This window comes from Drosophila bipectinata, chromosome XL, assembly GCF_030179905.1.
Source record: "Drosophila bipectinata strain 14024-0381.07 chromosome XL, DbipHiC1v2, whole genome shotgun sequence".
Taxonomy (NCBI): Eukaryota; Metazoa; Arthropoda; class Insecta; order Diptera; family Drosophilidae; genus Drosophila; species Drosophila bipectinata.
The window spans coordinates 20,556,238-20,576,887 of NC_091734.1; the positions used below are offsets into that span (position 1 = coordinate 20,556,238).

Below are 20,650 nucleotides of genomic sequence, written 5' to 3' on the forward strand. Positions count from 1 at the left end.
CGGACAGCCACCTTTTCACTACTCCAAGATGATTAGCGAGTTTGTTTGTTTCTTGGGTTGGACACCTGTTGTTGTTGTTCGTTTGTAATATCCGCAGCATACAAAACATATAGATAAGGGCCGATTGCGCTTTCTTGTGGAACCCCAGCTGTTGTCGCCCGAAGTAGCTTTGTTGCATTTCACTGAGAATACCTTATTGTAAAGGTATGATTCCAGTAGCTTGTGAGTTTACGTATATTGGCAAATACGTTGAATTTTGTGCATGAGTCCCTTAAGCCAAACTCGGTCAGCAGCTTAAAATACGTCGAGAAAAAAATCGCACCGTATTTTTGCTGTTCGAAGGCTGAACGGTTCACGTGCTCGATGGTATTATGCGAGTTAACAAGCATTTTTCAAAAAATGTAGACTAACAAGATATAAGGCTTATTGGTCTATACCAGTGGTCGGCACCCCAATATATTGATATGATTTAAACGCATAAGTGTTAGTAACGAATAGCAGAAAGTAGGCTGTGAGCATGACGTTTCACACATTTATACTGTGTGTGTGTGTGGCAGAGCTCTGGCAGAGAAATTTCCTATGCCCTCGGGATAGGGCCGTGCCGACCACTGGTCTATACGATGTCGGAATTGTGTGGTCGTTTCCAAGCTTCGGTATCATTGTTTTTTTTTTTTTTTATTTTAACGTTGCTTTTATTTCTTGAATCTTCTCTTTGCGAGACTAACAAGACGTGTATCAAATCTTATATTTTTAACTTAACTAACAGTCATATTGACTGATACGGAGTTAGACGGCCCTAAAAATCGATTGCTGGATTGGGAGGTCGTTGCGTCTAAGGCGGGATACGTTAGAAACCGGAGTCAATCCCCGAGCGAGAAAATTTGGGTGCGAAGACAGTTTTTCTTTGTATGACTCTTTTTGCTTCTGGATTTCGTCTTTCACTGCGAGGATGCCCAGATCCCGGTGGATGTTTTCGTTGCGAACATACCAAGGTGCTCCTGTGATAGTTTTCAAGATTTTTGATTGTGCGCGCTGTATGATGTCTATGTTGCTGCAGCTCGCGTTCCCCCACAGCTGGGAGCCATACGTCCAGATTGGCTTTAGGACTGAATTGTACAGTAGTAACTTGTAGTCCAGGCACAGTGGCGATCGTGAGTTTATGATCCAGTGGAGGCTGCTGGCTTTCAGTTTTAGGTTCATCTTCTTGCATTCGATGTGCTTGCGCCAGGTAAGTCGTCTATCAAGGTGAACGCCAAGGTACGTTACGTCGTTAGCTTGAGGGATCTGCATACCGTTTAGTAAAAGCGGAGGGCATGTTTGTCTATTAAGAGTAAACGTTATATGTTTACACTTTTGTTCGTTTATTTAAATGCGCCAGTCGGACAGCCACCTTTCCACTATTGTGAGATGATTAGCCAGTTGGGTTGTTGCCTGCATTGGGCATCTGGAGCGACTAAGGATAGCGTTATCGTCGGCGAACGTTGAGGTTGTTAGTTGTGCGCTCGTAGGAATATCCACAGTATACAAAACATATAGACATGGGTCGAGTGCGCTTCCTTGCGGAACTCCAGCTTCGATGGTGTAGTCGCCCGAAGTAGCTGCGTTGCATCTCACTGAGAATACCTTATTGTAAAGGTATGATTCCAGTAGCTTGTGGGTGTATGTTGGCAAATACGTTTTAATTTTGTGCATGAGTCCGATGAGCCAAACTCGGTCGAAAGCTTGAGATACGTCGAGGAAAATAGCGCTGCAGTATTCTCGCTGTTCGAAGGCTGAGCGTATTTCGGATGTTAATCTGTTCACTTGTTCGATGGTTCCATGGTTTCTTCGAAAGCCAAATTGGTGTGCCGGGATACTATTGCAAGCTTCCAGATGTGGTATTATGCGAGTTAACAAGCATTTTTCAAACAATTTAGACAAACAAGAAAGAAAGCTAACTTCGGGCTGAGCCGAAGTTGATATACCCTTGCAGTTAAAACCGGATATATATCGCAAAAATCGGATATAGTTTGCCGATCCTTATGAGAGAGGTTTAGAGATTTTAGCTGCCGCAACGAGTACTTCTTCCAGGGCGCTCGTAGTGTAGTCGATGTCCGATTCCATGTTAAATTCCGGGGCGAGTTCTATGTGGGCACTCACGTACTTTTTGTGTTTTAGCCAGTTCGTTTTTGGCGTCGTCAGGCTGAAGGGGTGTTCGGTTATTTCTGGGCTTTGAAGAAGCGTTAGAAGCACAGGCGAGTGGTCTGATGATAAGTCCGAGACTGCTTTGGCACTTATTAGATTGCGAGGTATGTTTTTTGTCACCGCAATATCAATAAGGTCTTGGAGCTTGCGTGGGTCGGTTATCCAGTATTTGGGACTTCCAGAGGAAACGTAGTCCAGTTTATTTCTCACATTTATAATTGCATTGTACAATTTCCTTCCTTTGGGAGTCCCTAGACGTGATCCCCAGTGCGTATGTTTGGCGTTGTAGTCTCCTGCGGCTATAAATCGGTCCCCAAGTGAATTGTAGAAGTCCATAAATTGTCTTTCCGAGATTGAGAAGCGAGGAGGGCAGTAAACGGTAGCCATCAAAAAGGCTTCTACTACTTGACCGAATTTTTATCGTTGTGGCCTGCAAGAAGTTTGTTGAAAACCTTTTGTGAAAATGGTGTTTGATGCATTCTCTGATTAGAACTCTGGTTCTGCCGTGGGCATTCACATCCAGATGATCTGTGCGGTAGATTGTATTGCCTCTTATTTGAAAGTTTTATCTGCTTGTAAGGTGCGTTGCCATCAGTAGCATAACGTCAATATGGTTTTCGTTCAGGAATTGTGACAATTCTGGTTTATGCCGCGAGAAACCATTGGCGTTCCACATTGATATTGGTAGAGTCTGCATAGATTATTTAGACTGTTGTGCTACGAGCAGCTATTTTACCGTGTTCTGATTTTCCGTTTCCGTTTTGCTATTTGGCTGTTCTGGGGTCTGTTGAGCGCTTTGTGAATTAGGCTGAATTGGATTTTCCATTCCAGATTATAGAGCATCGGCATAGAAGAAGCCGTTGGTGGTCGGAATTTAGGGGACCGAATGAGGACCTCACAGCTTTGGCGAAGAAGTAGCCTGGTGTAGTTTTTGATGCAATATACACATTTTGTGGGCTTTGATTGCGCTTTGGTGTCGCTTGTCGCATGCGACTCTTCAAACCCTTGTACACCACACATCCTCTATAGTTGGCCGTATGGTTGCCTCCGCAATTTCCACATTTCTTCACGATACTGTCCTTGTTTTTAGTGCAGTGATGAGAGTTTTGGGCGACCCCGAATACTACACAGACAGCCCGAATCAGTATGACCTAGTGTGTCCCAAGGTAACAGGTGGGACTTTTTTTTTTAAATTAAAATCGCATACCCTTTATTTTCATTTGGAAAGAACCTTATGAACATAGAAAATAACAAGAAAGGAAAGCTAACTTCGGGCGGAGCCGAAGTTGATATACCCTTGCAGTTAAAACCAGATATATATCGCAAACATCGGATATAGTTGGCCGATCCTCATGATTACATCATAATAAAACCAATTAATTACAATAAAAAATCTAAAAAAAATCCCAAGCTTCTATCTTTTAAAATACGAAAGTTGATATTTCTACCAAATACCATTTCCGATCGACAGTTATATGGCAGTTATAGGATATAGTCGGCCGATCCCGATAAAATTTGGTAGGTTGGATCAACTGACCAAAAATAGAATCTAGTAAGTTTCATCTTTCTTCTATCTAAAAACACGATATCTGTGGTCGTCTTTACCTGATACCTGTACTCGGAGATTGTGCAGCGCCTCCACAATGACAATGTCACCTGGCTGTGTTAAAGACGTTCCTAATGTCCAGTGTGGCGATCAGGCAGTATTCCATGTTTCCGCTCGCCCATCTGGTCCCTTCGATTGCCTTGGCTGCGATCCTCCTTACCAGGGAAATTCGCCTTGGCGAACCGATCCTTGGCGAACCTATAGCGAGGCCTGGGATCCCATCCGGACCGGGAACTTTTCCGACCTAGATAGCCTTAGCGACTTCCACAATTTCCTGGGCCTAGCTCCGCTTGGAGCTGGGTAGGTCTGCGTCGGGAAGAGGTGTAACACTATGTCTTTCATTGTGGAGTCATCTTTTGGAGCCATAGGCTTCGCTTGTTTCGCTTTCCCACGGTCCGGTAGACCGATCCCCACGGATTTTGCTCGGAAGCTTCTCGATTTTGCCTCCTTTATCATCCTCTTCAGGATCTTCCTCTTCGCAGCAAAGTCCTCTCTCTTCTGTTCAAAGTCCGGCCTTTCTCTGGCTCTTTGATGCAGCCTTCTGGATCGGAGACGCTCCCTACGCTCATGGGCTATCTCCGGTGACCACCAAGGCACCGGTTCATGGTGCCATAAATGCCCGCGACTAGACCTCATGTTTGCACGGCAGGCCTATTGAACCGCCGCCATGGTTGCCTGGACATCGCGTTCAGCGTCGCTCGAAGGATCTGGAATCCTGAGTTCCTGCGTGAAAATTTGTGGTTGCAGTGTCGCCTGATTAAACCTCGGTGATTTCGCCCTTGCAGAGGTTCGCGCTCTATTTTCAATGCCGCAGACAATATATTTGTGATCGTTTGTAGTGTAGTTCTCAGTGATAGACCACTTTGTCCTCCGGAACAGTCGGCTGTTGCAGAAGGTAAGGTCCACGATTGAACCCTAATTGAGCTCTGCTAAATGTGTTCTGGGAGCCAGTGTTCAGCAGGGCTACGTTAGTGACGTTGGTGCGGGTTGAGCCCCATTCCCCGGCACAGGCGTTGAAGTCGCCTGCGTTCACCATTTTGGATGTGCCTCGTGTCCTGGTCTATCTCGTCCAGGGTGTGCGTGAACTGCTGCAGTGTGAGGCGCGGGGGCAGGTAGCAGCTGTAAATCCAGAACTCGCCCACTTTGGCCCTTATGGCCACTTTGTCTGCCCGCTTATCCATTAAGACCTATTCGAGTGGGCTATGCGCTACTTCGAACCTCATTTTCGTCTTTGTTTTTTGGTTCCGGGTGTGCCATCTCTTAATGCCAGCTAAGTGGGCAAGCTCTGCTTTGCAGCTTCTGTACAGAGGAAGCACTCTGCCACGTTCGTTCGGGACTCCATTTTGTGTCCTGGTTTTTCGCATTTGAGACACCAATCGCTTCTATACGTCCGCTCTTTGAAGAAAGCGGCGATGTGCCCGAAGTTAAGGCACCTTTAGCAGCAACGCTTTGCCGTGCGCTCCCTGACTCTTCACATACTCACCCTATCCTGATCCTGCCCTCGGACAGAATCTTGAAAGCTAGCTTAGACCCCAATTCCAAAAGGGCGACCTGAGTTCCAGAGTAGCTTGGGCGGAGGGATTTCACCCCGATGGCCTCCTCCTGCCCGCTCGTTTTTGCTGTGAAAGCTGCCACTATTTCGTCCTTAGTGGTTAGGTCATCCAGATCTCCAGGGTGGTCTCCTCGGTGACCGCTCCAACGCTCGTTGCCTCGACTAGCGCCTGGGATAGCGTATGCCGCAGCTTGAAAGCGTTAGCCTCCTTGGCTGCCGCCAGTTCCAGCAGGAGATCGCCTTTGGCCGTGCGCCTGATCCTTTAAACGCTTTGGCTGACTTCGTTTAGTTTACCATCTTGTCGGTGGGTGACTAGTTTAAGGATGTCTGCGTACATGGATCCCGCTTTACCCGTTATGATGAGTACGTCGGGCGGCTCTTGGGCTGGCTTTGCTTTACGTCCTTTTTTCAAGTTGTTTGGCTTGCGCTATTTGGAGGTGGCATCTCCAGTGGGCGTTTCGTCCCTGCTATTTTGCTGTACGAGGCTCGCCCCGGTGTGGTCTGCGTCGCTTCTTCGACTCGTGAACTGTTTTTGCCCGGCGCTTCCCGACTGTATCCGCACCCAGCCCTTTCCTCCTTGTTCGGGCCGGTGAGAGTCTGTTCCCTCAGCAACTTCTGCAACTGCTTCAACCTTGCAAAAGAGTTCTTCATTACCTGCTTGATGCTTCTTACCTTTTGGTCGTTCACCTTTGCCAAAAGGTCCTCCAGGATCGCGCCTATCTCGTCTATGGGAAGTTCCAGAGTAATTATTTTTTTCTCCGGTTAGGGATTACAAGACAGCTGGTCCCGAAGCCTCTTGGGGGGTGTGTTCGCTTCGGGGTTCCTTTCATTTTATTTCCCAACCCGAACACTTGAAGCTTCTTTGGCGTCTCACTTGTAGCTGATGCTTGGACAACAAGATGCCAAGTGCGCCGCCGGTGGAGTAGTTTTTTTTGGAACATAAGTAAGGGCCTCCAGAATCCTTACCCTGACCGCGGGTGGATTCCCACTATTAAGGACACCTGGAATAGTTTTGTTATCTTGTTCCATTCCGTTTTTAATCTCATTTTATACCTGCGCCAGTTTTGCAGCTTATACCTCCAGGAAGGTAAGCTCAATGAGGGTCAGATGCAGCGTGGATTTTGGATGGGGGAGAGGGACGAAGCTATGATGGTGGCTATACCGCCTCTGTTCGTTCGCCAGTGCCCCATTTCACGCGTGTACAGCTGCGGCGGTGGGGTTGGCATTCCGTCAGATCCGCGACCTTTAACATCGTTTGTCCACCACCCTCGCTTTACGTCCCGCGTGGATGGTGCGTGGGCCGCTTGTATGCTCTTCTTAGCTCTAGGAGAAAAGAGAGCTGGTATGCGTGTCCTCTGCCGGCGTCTAGCTGGCGCTCACTACCGGTGGGTGAGGTCCGTGGAGGACGTACGTTTTGCACGCAGTGTTTGCGTTTTTATTTTTGCGGATTTACCGCGGGAAAAAAGAAGCCACAGAAAGAGAGTAGCGGAAAAACCAAGATAGGCACTGATTAGCTCATACGCCCCTGTCCTAAGATGAAAAAATCCAATTGCATTAATTAAAGGACAAGATTTCTCAGGTATCTCTGTCGCGTTTTTATTATTTTTTTCGATTTTTCAAGGCACTTGAACAATGGCGGATTAAGGGTTGCTGGCGCCCGGGGCAAAGCGAAAAACTCCGCCCCTCCCTATTTGCTGTACGAATAACATTAGGAGTATTTTAAGTGTAAATAGATTATTAATTATTAAAAGCTTATATGTTCGAAAAATTTTATTTGATATCGATTCGTTTGTCAGTTACAACGGAAAAAAACATTATTGTGTTTTTGCAAGCCAAAAAAATAGTACTTTTAGAATATAACTTTTCTGGCCCCGATTGCCGCAAATTCAGCAATAATATCATTGTAGTCGAGTGATGCTGCTACTTCATTTTCGATAGATAGTATAGCTAAATTTGACAGCCTGTCTTGGTTCATGGTTGTGCGGAGATAAGATTTTATCAATTTCAGTTTACTGAATGATCGCTGACACGAAGCCATGGACAATGGTAGAGTCAGCAAAATTTTCAATGCCGTCACAAGTGTTTTGTACTCCTCTAACCCCAACTATGAAATATACAATAGTATTCCTTTTGGAGTGAGATTAAGAAGAAAAATGACATCTTTGATATCGTGAAACAATTCCGTACCATTTAAATCATAAGAATAAATTTCAGCTAATGATTTGCATTTATCGTTAACTTCCAGTAGTTTTCTATTCAAAACTTTTTTATCGTCTTCAAGATATTCTTTGAAGTTGAAGAAAAATCCGAAGCGCTCATTCAGCACTCTCAAGCAAGCAAAACGAGTATTAACTTCGATTGAAAGGCTGTACAAAATTTCAACAAAAGGCATTGTTTTTTTGTTTTTCACGCCTAATTTGAAATAGTAGAATTATATTTTTAGAACATCAAGAAATGGAAGATTCAGTGAATAATATTTGATAAATAACATCGAAGCATAAGTACCTTTATTAAATGTTCCAATAGACAAACACTGCCTTGATTGGAATGTATGTAAACAAACGCGCTCATAACCTAACACGTATACTGCTCGCTCTCTCTCTCTCTCTCTCTAAGCAAGAAAGTTTATTATGACGTTTCGAGCGTCCCTTTTCCTTTTGATCACATCATAAAACACTTACACTTGTATTCTATAGGTAGCGTTACACGCGCAGCGCCGTGGGAAAATATGAATTCTCGAAACATATATTGCTAGTCAGACTCGATTTAGCGCCTCTTAGATTAGGCGCCCGGGGCGCTTGCCCCTTTCGCCCCACCTAAATCCGCCACTGCACTTGAAAGTGAAAAACCTCGATTTTCGACCAAAACGTCGAGCTGTTTTGAGCTGTCCGCATTTTTCTGAAGTGACCTCGAGCTTTACAGCATAGAAACAAATTGGCTTAACTGGCCTCATTTATCGCCCATAAACGTTTTTTATTGAGAAACTTTCAAAAATATGAAATATTATTTTTGGTCAAAATCTTAAGTCATTAGCTTCAATAATTTACTCAATAGTTAATTTTCTAAATTTATTATTGAAATTCAAATGTTTAATTTATCTGCCTGTAACGTAAACGCATATTGATGGTTATATTTGGAATGTCTAGTTTTAAAAAGTCTGAAATATTTTTTTTTTTTTGATTTTGTAGGCGGTGAGAAAAAAGAAACGTTATTCAAACTTCGGATTCTCGATGCGCTCTGGCTTTTTGCTGACATTACACTGATCGTTCAATGCATTTCTGCATAAGAGAGCTCTTGCGATACCGTCGCGTGCTCATGAACATGGACCATGAAAGAATTCTGAAGAGCGACGGGCTGGCTGGCCTTTTTTTCCCCGCCCTTGAACTATATGCCTCTTGTAGGTATATTCGAGTGCCGTGATTATCCCTTCAGTGTGGAGCTCGCCACGTTAAACAAGCTCGGAGAGATCTAAAACAATCCTGAATTTTATTTTATATTTAAGTAAATGCCTGTTTTCAGTATTTTTGAAGTTCGTGGCGCTCATTGTAAACCAAGGAGGATTTGTTTGGTAAAAAAAAATGGTAAAATTTTCATAAGGTTGCATTCTAGAATATCGAACCAATCAAATGTATCGATTAGGCTATTAAGTTAGTGGAAATCAGGCTAACAGAACCAGCCCAGAAAATCAGTTGAAAGGGAAAAAGCTCTGGAAAGAGTGGAACTATCAGGAGCAGATAAAAAAAATAAGTCTAATAGCCGAACTAATGAATTTCTAACATGGTTAATTTGAATTCGATCACGTTTTAAAATGGTGTACTAACTTAGAAAAACTTCGGAAATAAATATCTCCGGCTTTAACGCCTTAAATATTATTTAGTCATGTCCTCCAACTTACATCGGCTTTTGTTTTGGCTTAAGGGGTTATATTAGGGTTGTTGGTTTTTGAAAAAATATCGTATTGATGATATTTGCTGTGAAAAAAAAATCAATCGATAATATTCAGAAACATCACCAAAAAAATCGATATATCGAGCATTTTCGATATTTTTTATAGTCAGCTAAAACTGAAAAAGGTTATTTTTAAATTTAAAAAAAGGTTTTAATATGTGTTGTCATCCGCCATGAACTGCAAACAAGACATATTTATACCCTTGCAGAGGGTATTATAATTTTGGTCAAAAGTGTGCAACGCAGTGAAGGAGACATCTCCGACCCTATAAAGTATATATATTCTTGATCAGGATCACCCCCTGAGTTGATATGAGCATGTCCGTCTGTCCGTCTGTCCGTCTGTCCGTCTGTCTGTCCGTCTGTCTGTCCGTCTGTCTGTCCGTCTGTCTGTTTCTACGCAAACTAGTCTCTCAGTTTTAAAGCTATCGTCTTGAAACTTTGCACACACCCTTCTTTCCTTTGCACGCAGTATATAAGTCGGAACGGGCCGGATCGGTCGACTATATCCTATAGCTGCCATATAACTGATTAATCGGAAATGGTATAACTTTGGTGTTTTTAAAGTTAGAGAGTTCAAATTTTAGGTGAGAGCTTTTTTTGGCAACATAATACGACATGCCAAATTTCATAAGGATCGGCCGACTATATCCTATAGCTGCCATATAACTGAACGATCGGAAATGACCCAACTTTCGTGTTTTTGATGATAGAAAGCTGGCACTTGGTACACATTCTATTTTTGGTCAGTTAATCCGATCTACCAAATTTCATAACGATCGGTTGACTATATCTTATAGCTGACATATAACTGTACGATCGGAAATGGTTTTTGGTAGAAATACCAACTTTGGTATTTTTGAAGATAGAAGCTTGAGACTTTTTTTAGATTTTGTATTGTAATAAATTGGATTATATATTCATATTCCCATAAGGATCGGCCAACTATATCCGATTTTTACGATATATATCCGGTTTTAGCTGCAAGGGTATATCAACTTCGGCTCCGCCCGAAGTTAGCTTTGCTTTCTTGTTTTTATTTAAAAAGTGAATTGAAAAAACAACAAATATTTATACCCACTCTCAAGCAACTTTTATTTAAGTTCTTTGAAATAAAAAATAATAAAATTATTAAGGACATTGTATTCAAATTTACTTAAAAAAAAGTTTAAAAAAAACTTAATACAAAAAAAAAAGTTTCATGGAATTCATGGAATATGTACTTAATAATGCTAATTACTTAATTCTCTTATTTAATGCTCTTAATTACAAAAAAAAACTTTCTTCAATGATTTAAAAAAAACTCTTTCGGTTATATGCTGGTATGTCATTCGACTACGGGAGTCACAGACAACACATTTAATGGCAGAAGCCAACCGTTCAGATGGAACCGAACTTCCAGGCGTGATAAGAAAAGTTAAAGCAACCTTCGCTAGCATCGGCATCGTTGAAATTTGTGAGTTCCAGAATTCCAACGGATTTGTCTCCCAAATACAAAATGGCATACTCAAGTAAACCTGCATTTCCTTTCTTTCGCAACTAATATCGGAGAACACCAACTCAAAAATATTATTATCGACTATTTTTGCCCAAAAAATATCACGATAATAATATTTTTTTAAGAGAAAATATATCGATATATCGATATTTTGATATATTTCCGACATCCCTAGGTTATATACAGTTGTGATTGATTGATTAAAAAATCGATTTTTTTTTTATTACATATTCTTTAAGTATATACTGTTGAGAATACTTGCACAAACGATTCATAACGATCGGAGCAGTATAACCGAAGTTGTAGCTATTTATAGCGCACTACCTGCATATAAAACTTGAACAAACTTGAAACTTTAAACGCGATTATCTCAGAATCTTTTTTTTAATAAATTACCTTTGCGGTGGACACGATTACTAAAAAACTACTAATTCGATCAACACCAAATTTTGACCACTTATTTATTACGATATTAGCTAGTCCGTGTACGAGGGATTTCAAACTCCTTTAAACTCCTTTTTTAAAGCATAAAAATCGAAAATCTTATACCTTGAAAAAGTACATTTTTTGTTAAAACCGCCGCCATTTTTTTTTATAATCAAAATTTTTAAAAATCCCTCGTTCACGGACTAGACAATACAATATATACTAACTAAATTTTTTTGAATTTTTGATTTTGGGTGAACCGTTTTCGGGATATCATGTCCACCGCAAGACACAATCCAAAAAAGACGATCCGGGAATTCGGCTATAACATTTTTATTATGTAATATTTATACCCTTGCAGAGGGTATTATAATTTTGGTCAAAAGTGTGCAACGCAGTGAAGGAGACATCTCCGACCCTATAAAGTATATATATTCTTGATCAGGATCACCTCCTGAGTTGATATGAGCATGTCCGTCTGTCCGTCTGTCCGTCTGTCTGTCCGTCTGTCTGTCCGTCTGTCTGTTTCTACGCAAACTAGTCTCTCAGTTTTAAAGCTATCGTCTTGAAACTTTGCACTCATCCTTCTTTCCTTTGCACGCAGTATATAAGTCGGAACGGCCCGGATCGGTCGACTATATCCTATAGCTGCCATATAACTGATTGATCGGAAATGGTATAACTTTGGTGTTTTTAAAGTTAGAGAGTTCAAATTTTACACGAGCGCAAAATTTGGCAAAATAATACGACATGCCAAATTTCGTAAGGATCGGCCGACTATATCCTATAGCTGCCATATAACTGAACGATCGAAAATGACCCAACTTTCGTGATTTTGATGATAGAAAGCTGGCACTTGGTACACATTCTATTTTTGGTCAGTTAATCCGATCTACCAAATTTCATAACGATCGGTTGACTATATCTTATAGCTGACATATAACTGTACGATCGGAAATGGTTTTTGGTAGAAATACCAACTTTGGTATTTTTGAAGATAGAAGCTTGAGACTTTTTTTAGATTTTGTATTGTAATAAATTGGATTATATATTCATATTCCCATAAGGATCGGCCAACTATATCCGATGTTGGCGATATATATCCGGTTTTAGCTGCAAGGGTATATCAACTTCGGCTCCGCCCGAAGTTAGCTTTGCTTTCTTGTTTTTTTTGAAAAAATTTAAATAAGTACCCAGAAACATGTAATAAACAACGTCGGTAAAACATTTTTCATAAATATTTTCTATGGTGTCAAAAAAAAATCGATAAAATTTCATTTTTTTGTGCGGTACAACTGTATATAACCCCTTAAGTGTAAGCTGAGATATCAATCTCTGTCAGAGGCAAGCCGAAAAACAAATATATGTTTCGATAGAGGAATCATCTTTAAAGGTTTTGCTGTCGCAGGTACGTAAACTGAAACATCAGTCGATACTTGGGAACCGGACAAGGTTTTATCCTGTAGGGTGACTCCGCGGGTTTCGTTCAATTGGATCCGTGGTATCACTTGAAGGGATGCCACGGAAGACATTTCGGACAATTGCTCGATTGTTCTGAGCAATTCGGAAAGCGAATTATTCCCAGTTTCAGCCGTTGGAGTAACTGGAGATATGAGCGGGTGCATTTTTATACAAAAAATTTCCATGAGTCATTAAGGGAACCCCCCCATACATTTCGTTTAAAAGTTATTAACCCTTTACATGGTGGTGATGCAGATCTGCATCATACCGTTTAAATTCAATTATTTATGAAACTGCGTTACAAAACTGTCCAAAATCTTTTGGGTGCAGTTCAGCAACTTTCGTTTTTTATATAAAAAGTGTTGGTCACTCAGAATTCTGTCCAATACTCAAACGGGTGATTACTTTTCTCGCCAATTTGGTGAATGTGGTAATCTGAATTGGTTGTGCAGTTTCTGATTCAATGTATAAAAAAACAAAAAAAATTGTATAATTGATTCAATTAATGTTTAAAAACAGGTAAATATTATATTTAGTTTTATATTGTTGAGTTTTTGTGTTTGTTGCATTATAATACAATTAAGGATGTAGTCTCATGTTCCGGCCTACTTTTTAGAGGTTATTTAAAAAAATTTTTTTTGTAATAATAAATAATGTGATTGTTTCAATTTTCAAATATGTTTTTATAGGCATCATAAACTATTTGAAAATATTTTGTTTTATTTATTCTTGTGAAGTTTAATACACTTTATAGCATGCCAAAGTATGCATATAAAAAAAAAATCGATTTTTTCAACCTCACACATGAGACTACATCCTTAAATCATTAATTTCGCTAAGTTTAAAAAAATCGTTTTTTTGCTTTTTGTAAAAAATTCAGAAAAACCAACCTTAAAAAAAAATAAAAAGAAGTGTATTTTTTATTTTCACTTATCTACCGAACAAAAAAAATCTAGAAAATCGGAGTTATTGCCATGTAAAGGGTAAAAGTAATAGGATTTTTATAACATTTTCCAAATAAAAAAGGATGTTTTTTCGACTTTTTTTTCGTTCGGCCGACTATATTCTATAGCTACAATTGATAACACAGTGCGACAGTGGTTTGGATCTTTTGCACAGACCTAGTAGGAATAGGTCGAATATAGTACAAAACCGTGTTTGAAATATTTCTAACACCCTCAAAATCTTGATTTATTTAGAAAAAACCGTTTTTCGGGACTTTTTTGATCTTCAAAATTTCTTAACGCACAATTTTAAGCAGATTTTAAAATTTTCAACGTTTTTTAATAATGTTGTAGGTAAATATTGTAGTTGTAGTTAAATGTTGTAGATTTTGAAAAAAATATATATCTTTAACTAATTAAAACAAAAAGGACAAAATTTTTACACGTGGACTTGTCTTGTCTTAATAAATGGTATTTTCTTTTCTTTGAGATCTGGGCCAGAGTTGGTGGGCCAACAGACAATTTGAGACGGAGTCCCAGCTCAGCTGCTTACTATGGGGCCATCAAGTGAAGGGACCGTCTCACCGCCTGAGACTGATTTTGAGTTATTAGAAATCGAGCCGATTGATTGAGCTGCTTGGCTATCACTGAAGATTTTACTGCACCATTTGTGAAGCTGCATATTTTAAGAGGTCTGAGTGCTTCCCTGAAGGCTATCACCTGAGCTTAAATAACGCTGCAATGCCCAGGCAATCTGAAAAAGCCGTTGATTTTTCGATTTATGTAGACTCCTCCTGCTACCTTATTGCCTAGTTTTAAGCAAGCTGTGGAAAAGCAGAAAAGCAGACCCCTGCAGAAAGGGGTCTTATATATTCCCTAAGAGTACAGTAATCTGTGCTGGTGGGAACTAGAGGGTCTTTTTTCCTACTTGCTGGCCACCATACCAGGACATTATACAGTAGCATGAGTTTGACTATGGAAGTGTAAATCTAGCTTATAATTCAGGGGGGAGGGCTTTTGCACCATTCTTCAACCTTTTTTCTTTGTTTGATTCCAGTTTAGCTTTTTACCTAGTACCATAACTGGTTACTTTACGCTATCGTTGAAAGAGAGCCACTGGTTGTTTTATTTCGGTGGGGTAAGCGTTGTGATTTTATAGTTCTTACTGAAGACATCTAGCTCTGTTTTTTCTCGTTCATCCGTTACTGATAATACTTTTTGCTAATGTGCTAAGATTTTAATGTTTTTGTTATTGCCTCATACTCCAAATTTATTTTATTTATTTATTGTACTTTGCACTGAAAAGTTTTAAACTTCAGGTACAGACGGGGATCGGCCATAGCAGCGGTGACTTTCGGCCGCAATGTGTGTTACATATTTGCTTAAATATTAAACTTATAGCAAATAAGAATTATTTACAAGTGTGTTAACAAGTTATTTACCCTTAAATTATTTATAAATTTAATAACAGTTTAGACGAGTTCATATGAGATGCAAAAGGTTAGCTGATTTAAGGAAGTTTAAAATTAGCTGGAGGTTTGCAGGTTTAGGGTCAATTAACAGTTCCGTGAGTTTAATATTTGGAAAATTTGTTCTTTGTGTTTGTAGGTCGGGAAAGTCGTCAAGGATATGGGAGATTGAGAGTCCGTGGTGCAGAACTGGTATTGGTAGTTTGGTGTCTGAGAGAAGCGATGTTCGTGTGTGAGCCTGGTGTGGCCAAGTCGAAGCCGGATTATTTTAGTGATCTCTTTTCTTGGTAGGTTGGAGGTCTGTGTAGTTTTAGTGTAGTCTGCTATGCTTTTTGCTTCAGGATTGATTTGTTGGTACCACTGCGATGATTTTTGCTACATTTTAGTTTTATTTTTGAGGGACTCTGTTTTTAATTGTTTGTTAATGTCTTCACGGTTTAAATTTGTTGTAGAGAACAGTGGAGCGATGGTCGTTTCTTTCGCTGCTGCAACGGCATTTTCGTTCCTACGTTGCACACCAAAATTATAGTACCATCTGCAAAGGTGTAAGAATTAGGGTTATATAAGCTTACATAATGCTTGGGTTTCTGAGTCGAAAAGTAATTTTTTCTTTCTTATCATTTAAAACTGTAAGCTTATTCAATTATTTTGTTTTTTTTATAGCGATGTTCCTCCCGATGTTGTATCCCTAACTATAACATTAATATCACGGGGAAAACGTGGCAAAGATTCAGAGGTTGCCGAGCTAACAATTGACTTAGCCAGTCTTAAGAATGGCCAGGAGACTGAGGGCTGGTATCAACTCACTGGAATGACGCCAATGGGTGAATGGGGATCCTTACGTTTACGATTGCGTTACGTCGACGATCTTATAATGCCTTGCGAAGAGTACAGTCCTCTCCAGCAACTGCTTCTTGAATCTGAGCTTTATGCAGTAAAAGCATTAGCTGAGTTATGTCACAATGATCGTGTACCACTGGCTACGGCATTATTGCGAGTTTTCCGACATGAAAAACGAGAAACAGAGCTTATTCGGACTCTGTGTCAAGCAGAGGTATCGCGTGAAAATGAAACTACAACGCTATTTCGTGGGGCGTCTTTGGCTACAACATTAATGGATCTGTATATGCGAGCCGAATGCGCTGGATTTTTACAGTCTGCAGTTAGCGAAACGGTGCAGCGAATTTTAGATAGTAAGCAGTCAGCCGAACTTAATCCTACAAAAATGGATGTAAACGACGACGCTTGCACAAATGCGGAATTCCTTTTGCAAATTCTTGATCTTGTAACGCAGTCAATATTTACATCACCGGATGCTTGCCCTCGAAATGTGCGCTATATTTGTAACTGCCTTCAAAAAGCTGTTATTGCTAAATGGCCAACAGAACGCTTGGTGCGCACCCGTGTTGTATCTGGATTTATTTTTTTGCGCTTACTGTGTCCAGCATTGCTTAACCCGCGCCAATTTGGTTTAGTCGGTGAAAATCCACCTATGGCTGCCACCCGTTCATTAATTATGGTAGCAAAGTGTCTACAAAATCTAGCGAATTTGATAGAATTTGGAGGAAAGGCAAGTATGCATAAATGAAATATTATTTTATTATTAATGAAATTTTTGTATATTACAGGAACAATATATGGAGGTTGTAAATCCTTTCATATTAAAAAATAAAGAGCGTATGATTGTTTTCTTGGATCAGTTATCATTAGTTGCAGATCCTAATCCATCGCTTGGAATATTTGTGGACCAGAGCTTAAGCCTTAATTTACAAGATACTGGTAAATTACTAGATTAGTCATATTTTTGTTAGTGACACTACTTACTACTATTAACTCGTATATTTTTTAGCGGGTTTACTTTCCCCAATTGGGTTATCCAGAAATTGGATACAGTTGGCAGAAATTTATATGTAAATATTTCATAAAAAAAATCTATTTTTGTGCAACACAAATCTGAAAAAGTTTGAAGCTTATATCTTAAAATGAAAATTGTCAAAACATCCTGTCATTTAGTGATATGGAAGATATAATATGGAATATTATATGAAAGCTCCATATTTATGAATTTTGGCTGCTGAATTACATTAATGCCAAAGTTGTTGCAATAATGAATTGTATCGTTCGAAATAAATGGGAAGGCTTCCAAATGTTTTCTAAATTGTTTTTGAAGGGGGCATGACAAACATGCCCGTCTATTAAGAGTAAAGATTATATGTTTAAACTTTTGTTTGTTTATTTTAATGCGCCAGTCGGACAGCCACCGTTTCACTACTAGTAGATGATTACCTAGTTGGGTTGTTGCTTGCGTTGGCGTTAAGTTTCGTTAATTGAATTAAGACAAATTATTTAACTTGTTATTTTCAACATTTCTGTGGTCAAATGTCATTTAATTTAATAGGGGGTACATTGCCTACTACTTACTTCGCTACTACTTTTTGGATTTTGGATTCCCAAACAAAGACGGAACCTGTGCGTCCTGTGCCTCGTTTGCCCAATCTGGTTTTACTATAAAACAGCTTAAGATTCAGTGTTTTGCTGAATAACGTAATACGTGTTTTGCATCAATTGGAGCATAGCATTCCTGCATTAATTTTCCTTCATCAGCTTAGAGGCCCAGACGACCGAGGGACACTCGAAACGATTTATTAGAATTTATGAAGCTATATATTTGTTAAGCTAACAGGAGTTAGTAAGGAAAATTTAAAATACTCGATTTTAAATTTGAAGGACAGGAAAGAGAATGTTATAGAGTATAGACCATTGTAGTTCGAAAATAAGACCCATAAGACGTGCTGTGCATATGTCGAATTACAATGTCTAAGGAATAGAGGACTAAAGTTTCTAGTCCTGCTATTGGGAATGTTAAAATTTAAGCGTGTTAGTAAATTATGTAAAAGGTAAAAGGTTATGCAGAAAAACTACACCGAGCATTGTCCTACGATTTGTTAAGCTAGGTAAGTTTATAAGTAAGAGTCTACTATTATAAGATGGAAGGTGAAGATTTGCATCCCAGTTAAGGAGTTATATACCTTTTTTTTAAACAAAAACGAAAACTTACGAAAGTATAAGTAAGATATATGAAAGTATATCCCCTAGAGAATATTTTCCCAAATTTTCATAGAGATCCGAATAAAAGTTCGATAGGAAAACAGCGTTTTGAGGCGCGGTTCGTCACGGCTGCGGACAGCGTCAAGCAACTTTGAATGCGATTATCTCAAAGTCGCGTTTTTCAAAAAGTGCCTTCCCTATGACCACGATTGCACAATAACTATTTGATCGATCTTCTTCAATTTTTTTTTTAATAATTCGTAATGATTGTGCCGAGTTCGTGAACCATTCAGTTTTTATGCGTCAATTTTGATTTCGCAGATCAGAATTTATTAATAAAATTTTTAGAACTTAAAAAATCAACATTTTGGAAAAATTGTTACTGTATGCAGAAAAAAACAAATATTCTTGAAAATAATCGTTCACGAACTGGAAATAATACAATACTAATAAAAAATTTTTGGTTTTTTGATTTCGGTTGACCTACTGGACTTCCATCGTGGTCCCCGCAAGCCGCTATAAAAAAAAAAAAGGATACGAGATAATTGCCATAACTTCGTAAATTATTCATATTTTTTCAAGAACAAACGCTTGTTGTTTTGATAAAAACATGTACTATCAATACATAATAACTTCAGTGTCATAAAATAATTGCTACACACCTGAAATAAATCTAAAGTTCCCTCAATTTTTTCGCTCAAAAAGGTATAAGACATCTAAGTGAAAAATTTAAGAAGTTCTTTTATAATTCTATGCGGTTCTGATGTACTCCATATTGGGGACTCCAGACACATAAACCGTTTTAGTTGTGTAGGGGTTTGACCACCTTTTAATGAAACCAAGGATCCATTTAGCCTTATTAACCATTGAGGAAATATGGTCGGCAAATTTAAGTTTAGTGTCTGATAGAACGCCAAGATCATTACCCTGAGTTTATTTCTCTAAAGCAATCCCATAGAGAGTATACGTAGCCTGTAGAGGGTAAGAACACCATAAGCTTGCTATTTGATCCATTAAGTATTAAATAATTAGCTAAACACCAATTTTGAAAGTTTTCAAGATCAGACTGAAGACTGCATTGAGCAGAGATGGATTTTTACTAAAGACAAAGCTTTACATCATCTGCATATATGTATAAGGGGACAAGTCCCCTTTATAAAGCAGGGGGCAAGTCATTTGTACCAAGAAAGGAAAGCTTACTTCGGGCGGAGCCGAAGTTGATATACTCTTTCAGTTTAAACCGGATATATATCGCAAACATCGGATATAGTCGGCCGATCCTTACGAGAATATGATAATATAACCATATTTATTATAATACAAAATCTAAAAAAAGTCCCAAACTTCTATTTTCAAAAATACCAAAGTTGGTATTTCTACCAAAAACCATTTCCGATCGTTCAGTTATATGGCAGCTATAAGATATAGTCGACCGATCGTTATGAAATTTGGTAAATCGGATTAACTGACCAAAAATAGAATGTGTACCAAGTTTCAGCTTTCTATCTTCAAAAACACGAAAGTTGGGTCATTTCCGATCGTTCAGTTATATGGCAGCTATAGGATATAGTCGGCCGATCCGGGCCGTTCCGACTTATATACTGCGTGCAAAGGAAAGAAGGGTGTGTGCAAAGTTTCAAGTCGATAGCTTTAAAACTGAGAGACTAGCTCGCGTAGAAACTGACAGACAGACGGACAGACAGACGGACATGCTTATATCAACTCATGAGGTGATCCTGATCAAGAATATATATACTTTATAGGGTCGGAGATGTCTCCTTCACTGCGTTGCACACTTTTGACCAAAATTATAATACCCTCTGCAAGGGTATAAAAAGGATGTCAACTCCAGTAAATTTGTGGTGGTGGGGCAAAGCTTAATAAAGCCATGCTGACTTGGTGATATGATCGATGAGAAAAGGTGTTGCAAGTGAGGAGTAGTTAATTTTTCAAATAACTTTGGAATTTCCGACAATTAAGAGATAACTATGTAGTTGGCATAATCGGATTTTTTCCTCGAAAAATCGAGGTTTCCAAAGATAAGATGAAAATTCTAAGAAGAGGTTTGCACAGAGCACTGGCACAGTACTTTAGCAGACAGCCTGGTATTCCATCGAGGCCTGGCGATTAAATGTGTGTGACCTAAGAAGATCAGATAATAAGCTATTCTCGCAGAAAAATGGACAGAAATTAAGATTTGATGATTAAATTTTGTATGCGCAAGGCTGATCTGTTAATTTAGGCGAGGAAAAGTTGTTTGGAAAAATTCTGCGAATAGATCGGCAATGGCCTGATCCCCTAAGGGGAGGTTCTTTTGGATACTGAGTAAATTGTATCCGGCAGCGGCGAATATTATTCCTGTAACATTCAGCGTTAAAATTTGACCGAGCTAGTAGATAACTTGAAAAACCTATACTACTGCAGGTTTTAAGGATATTTATATAATATTTAAGTAAGAGCCTATTTTTGGTATTTTGTAGGATAGTGAGGCACCTTATAAACCAAGAAGGATTT

At 39.3% G+C, this 20,650-nt stretch overlaps 1 protein-coding gene across 3 annotated transcripts in view; it reads left to right on the forward strand.

Annotated features, from left to right (window-relative positions):
• Positions 1-20,650, forward strand: part of vap (RAS p21 protein activator vap) — a 181,580-nt gene that overhangs the window by 151,949 nt on the left and 8,981 nt on the right. The window contains exons 7-8 of one of the 3 annotated variants that reach the window (XM_043211381.2): positions 15,752-16,658; positions 16,717-16,867. The exons of 1 other annotated variant lie outside the window; for it this stretch is intronic. In XM_043211381.2, the coding sequence (XP_043067316.1) occupies positions 15,752-16,658; positions 16,717-16,867 (1,058 nt within the window). Of the gene's footprint in view, positions 1-15,751; positions 16,659-16,716; positions 16,868-20,650 lie in introns of those variants that run through there. One more of the 3 variants, XM_043211384.2, reaches the window with a different exon arrangement.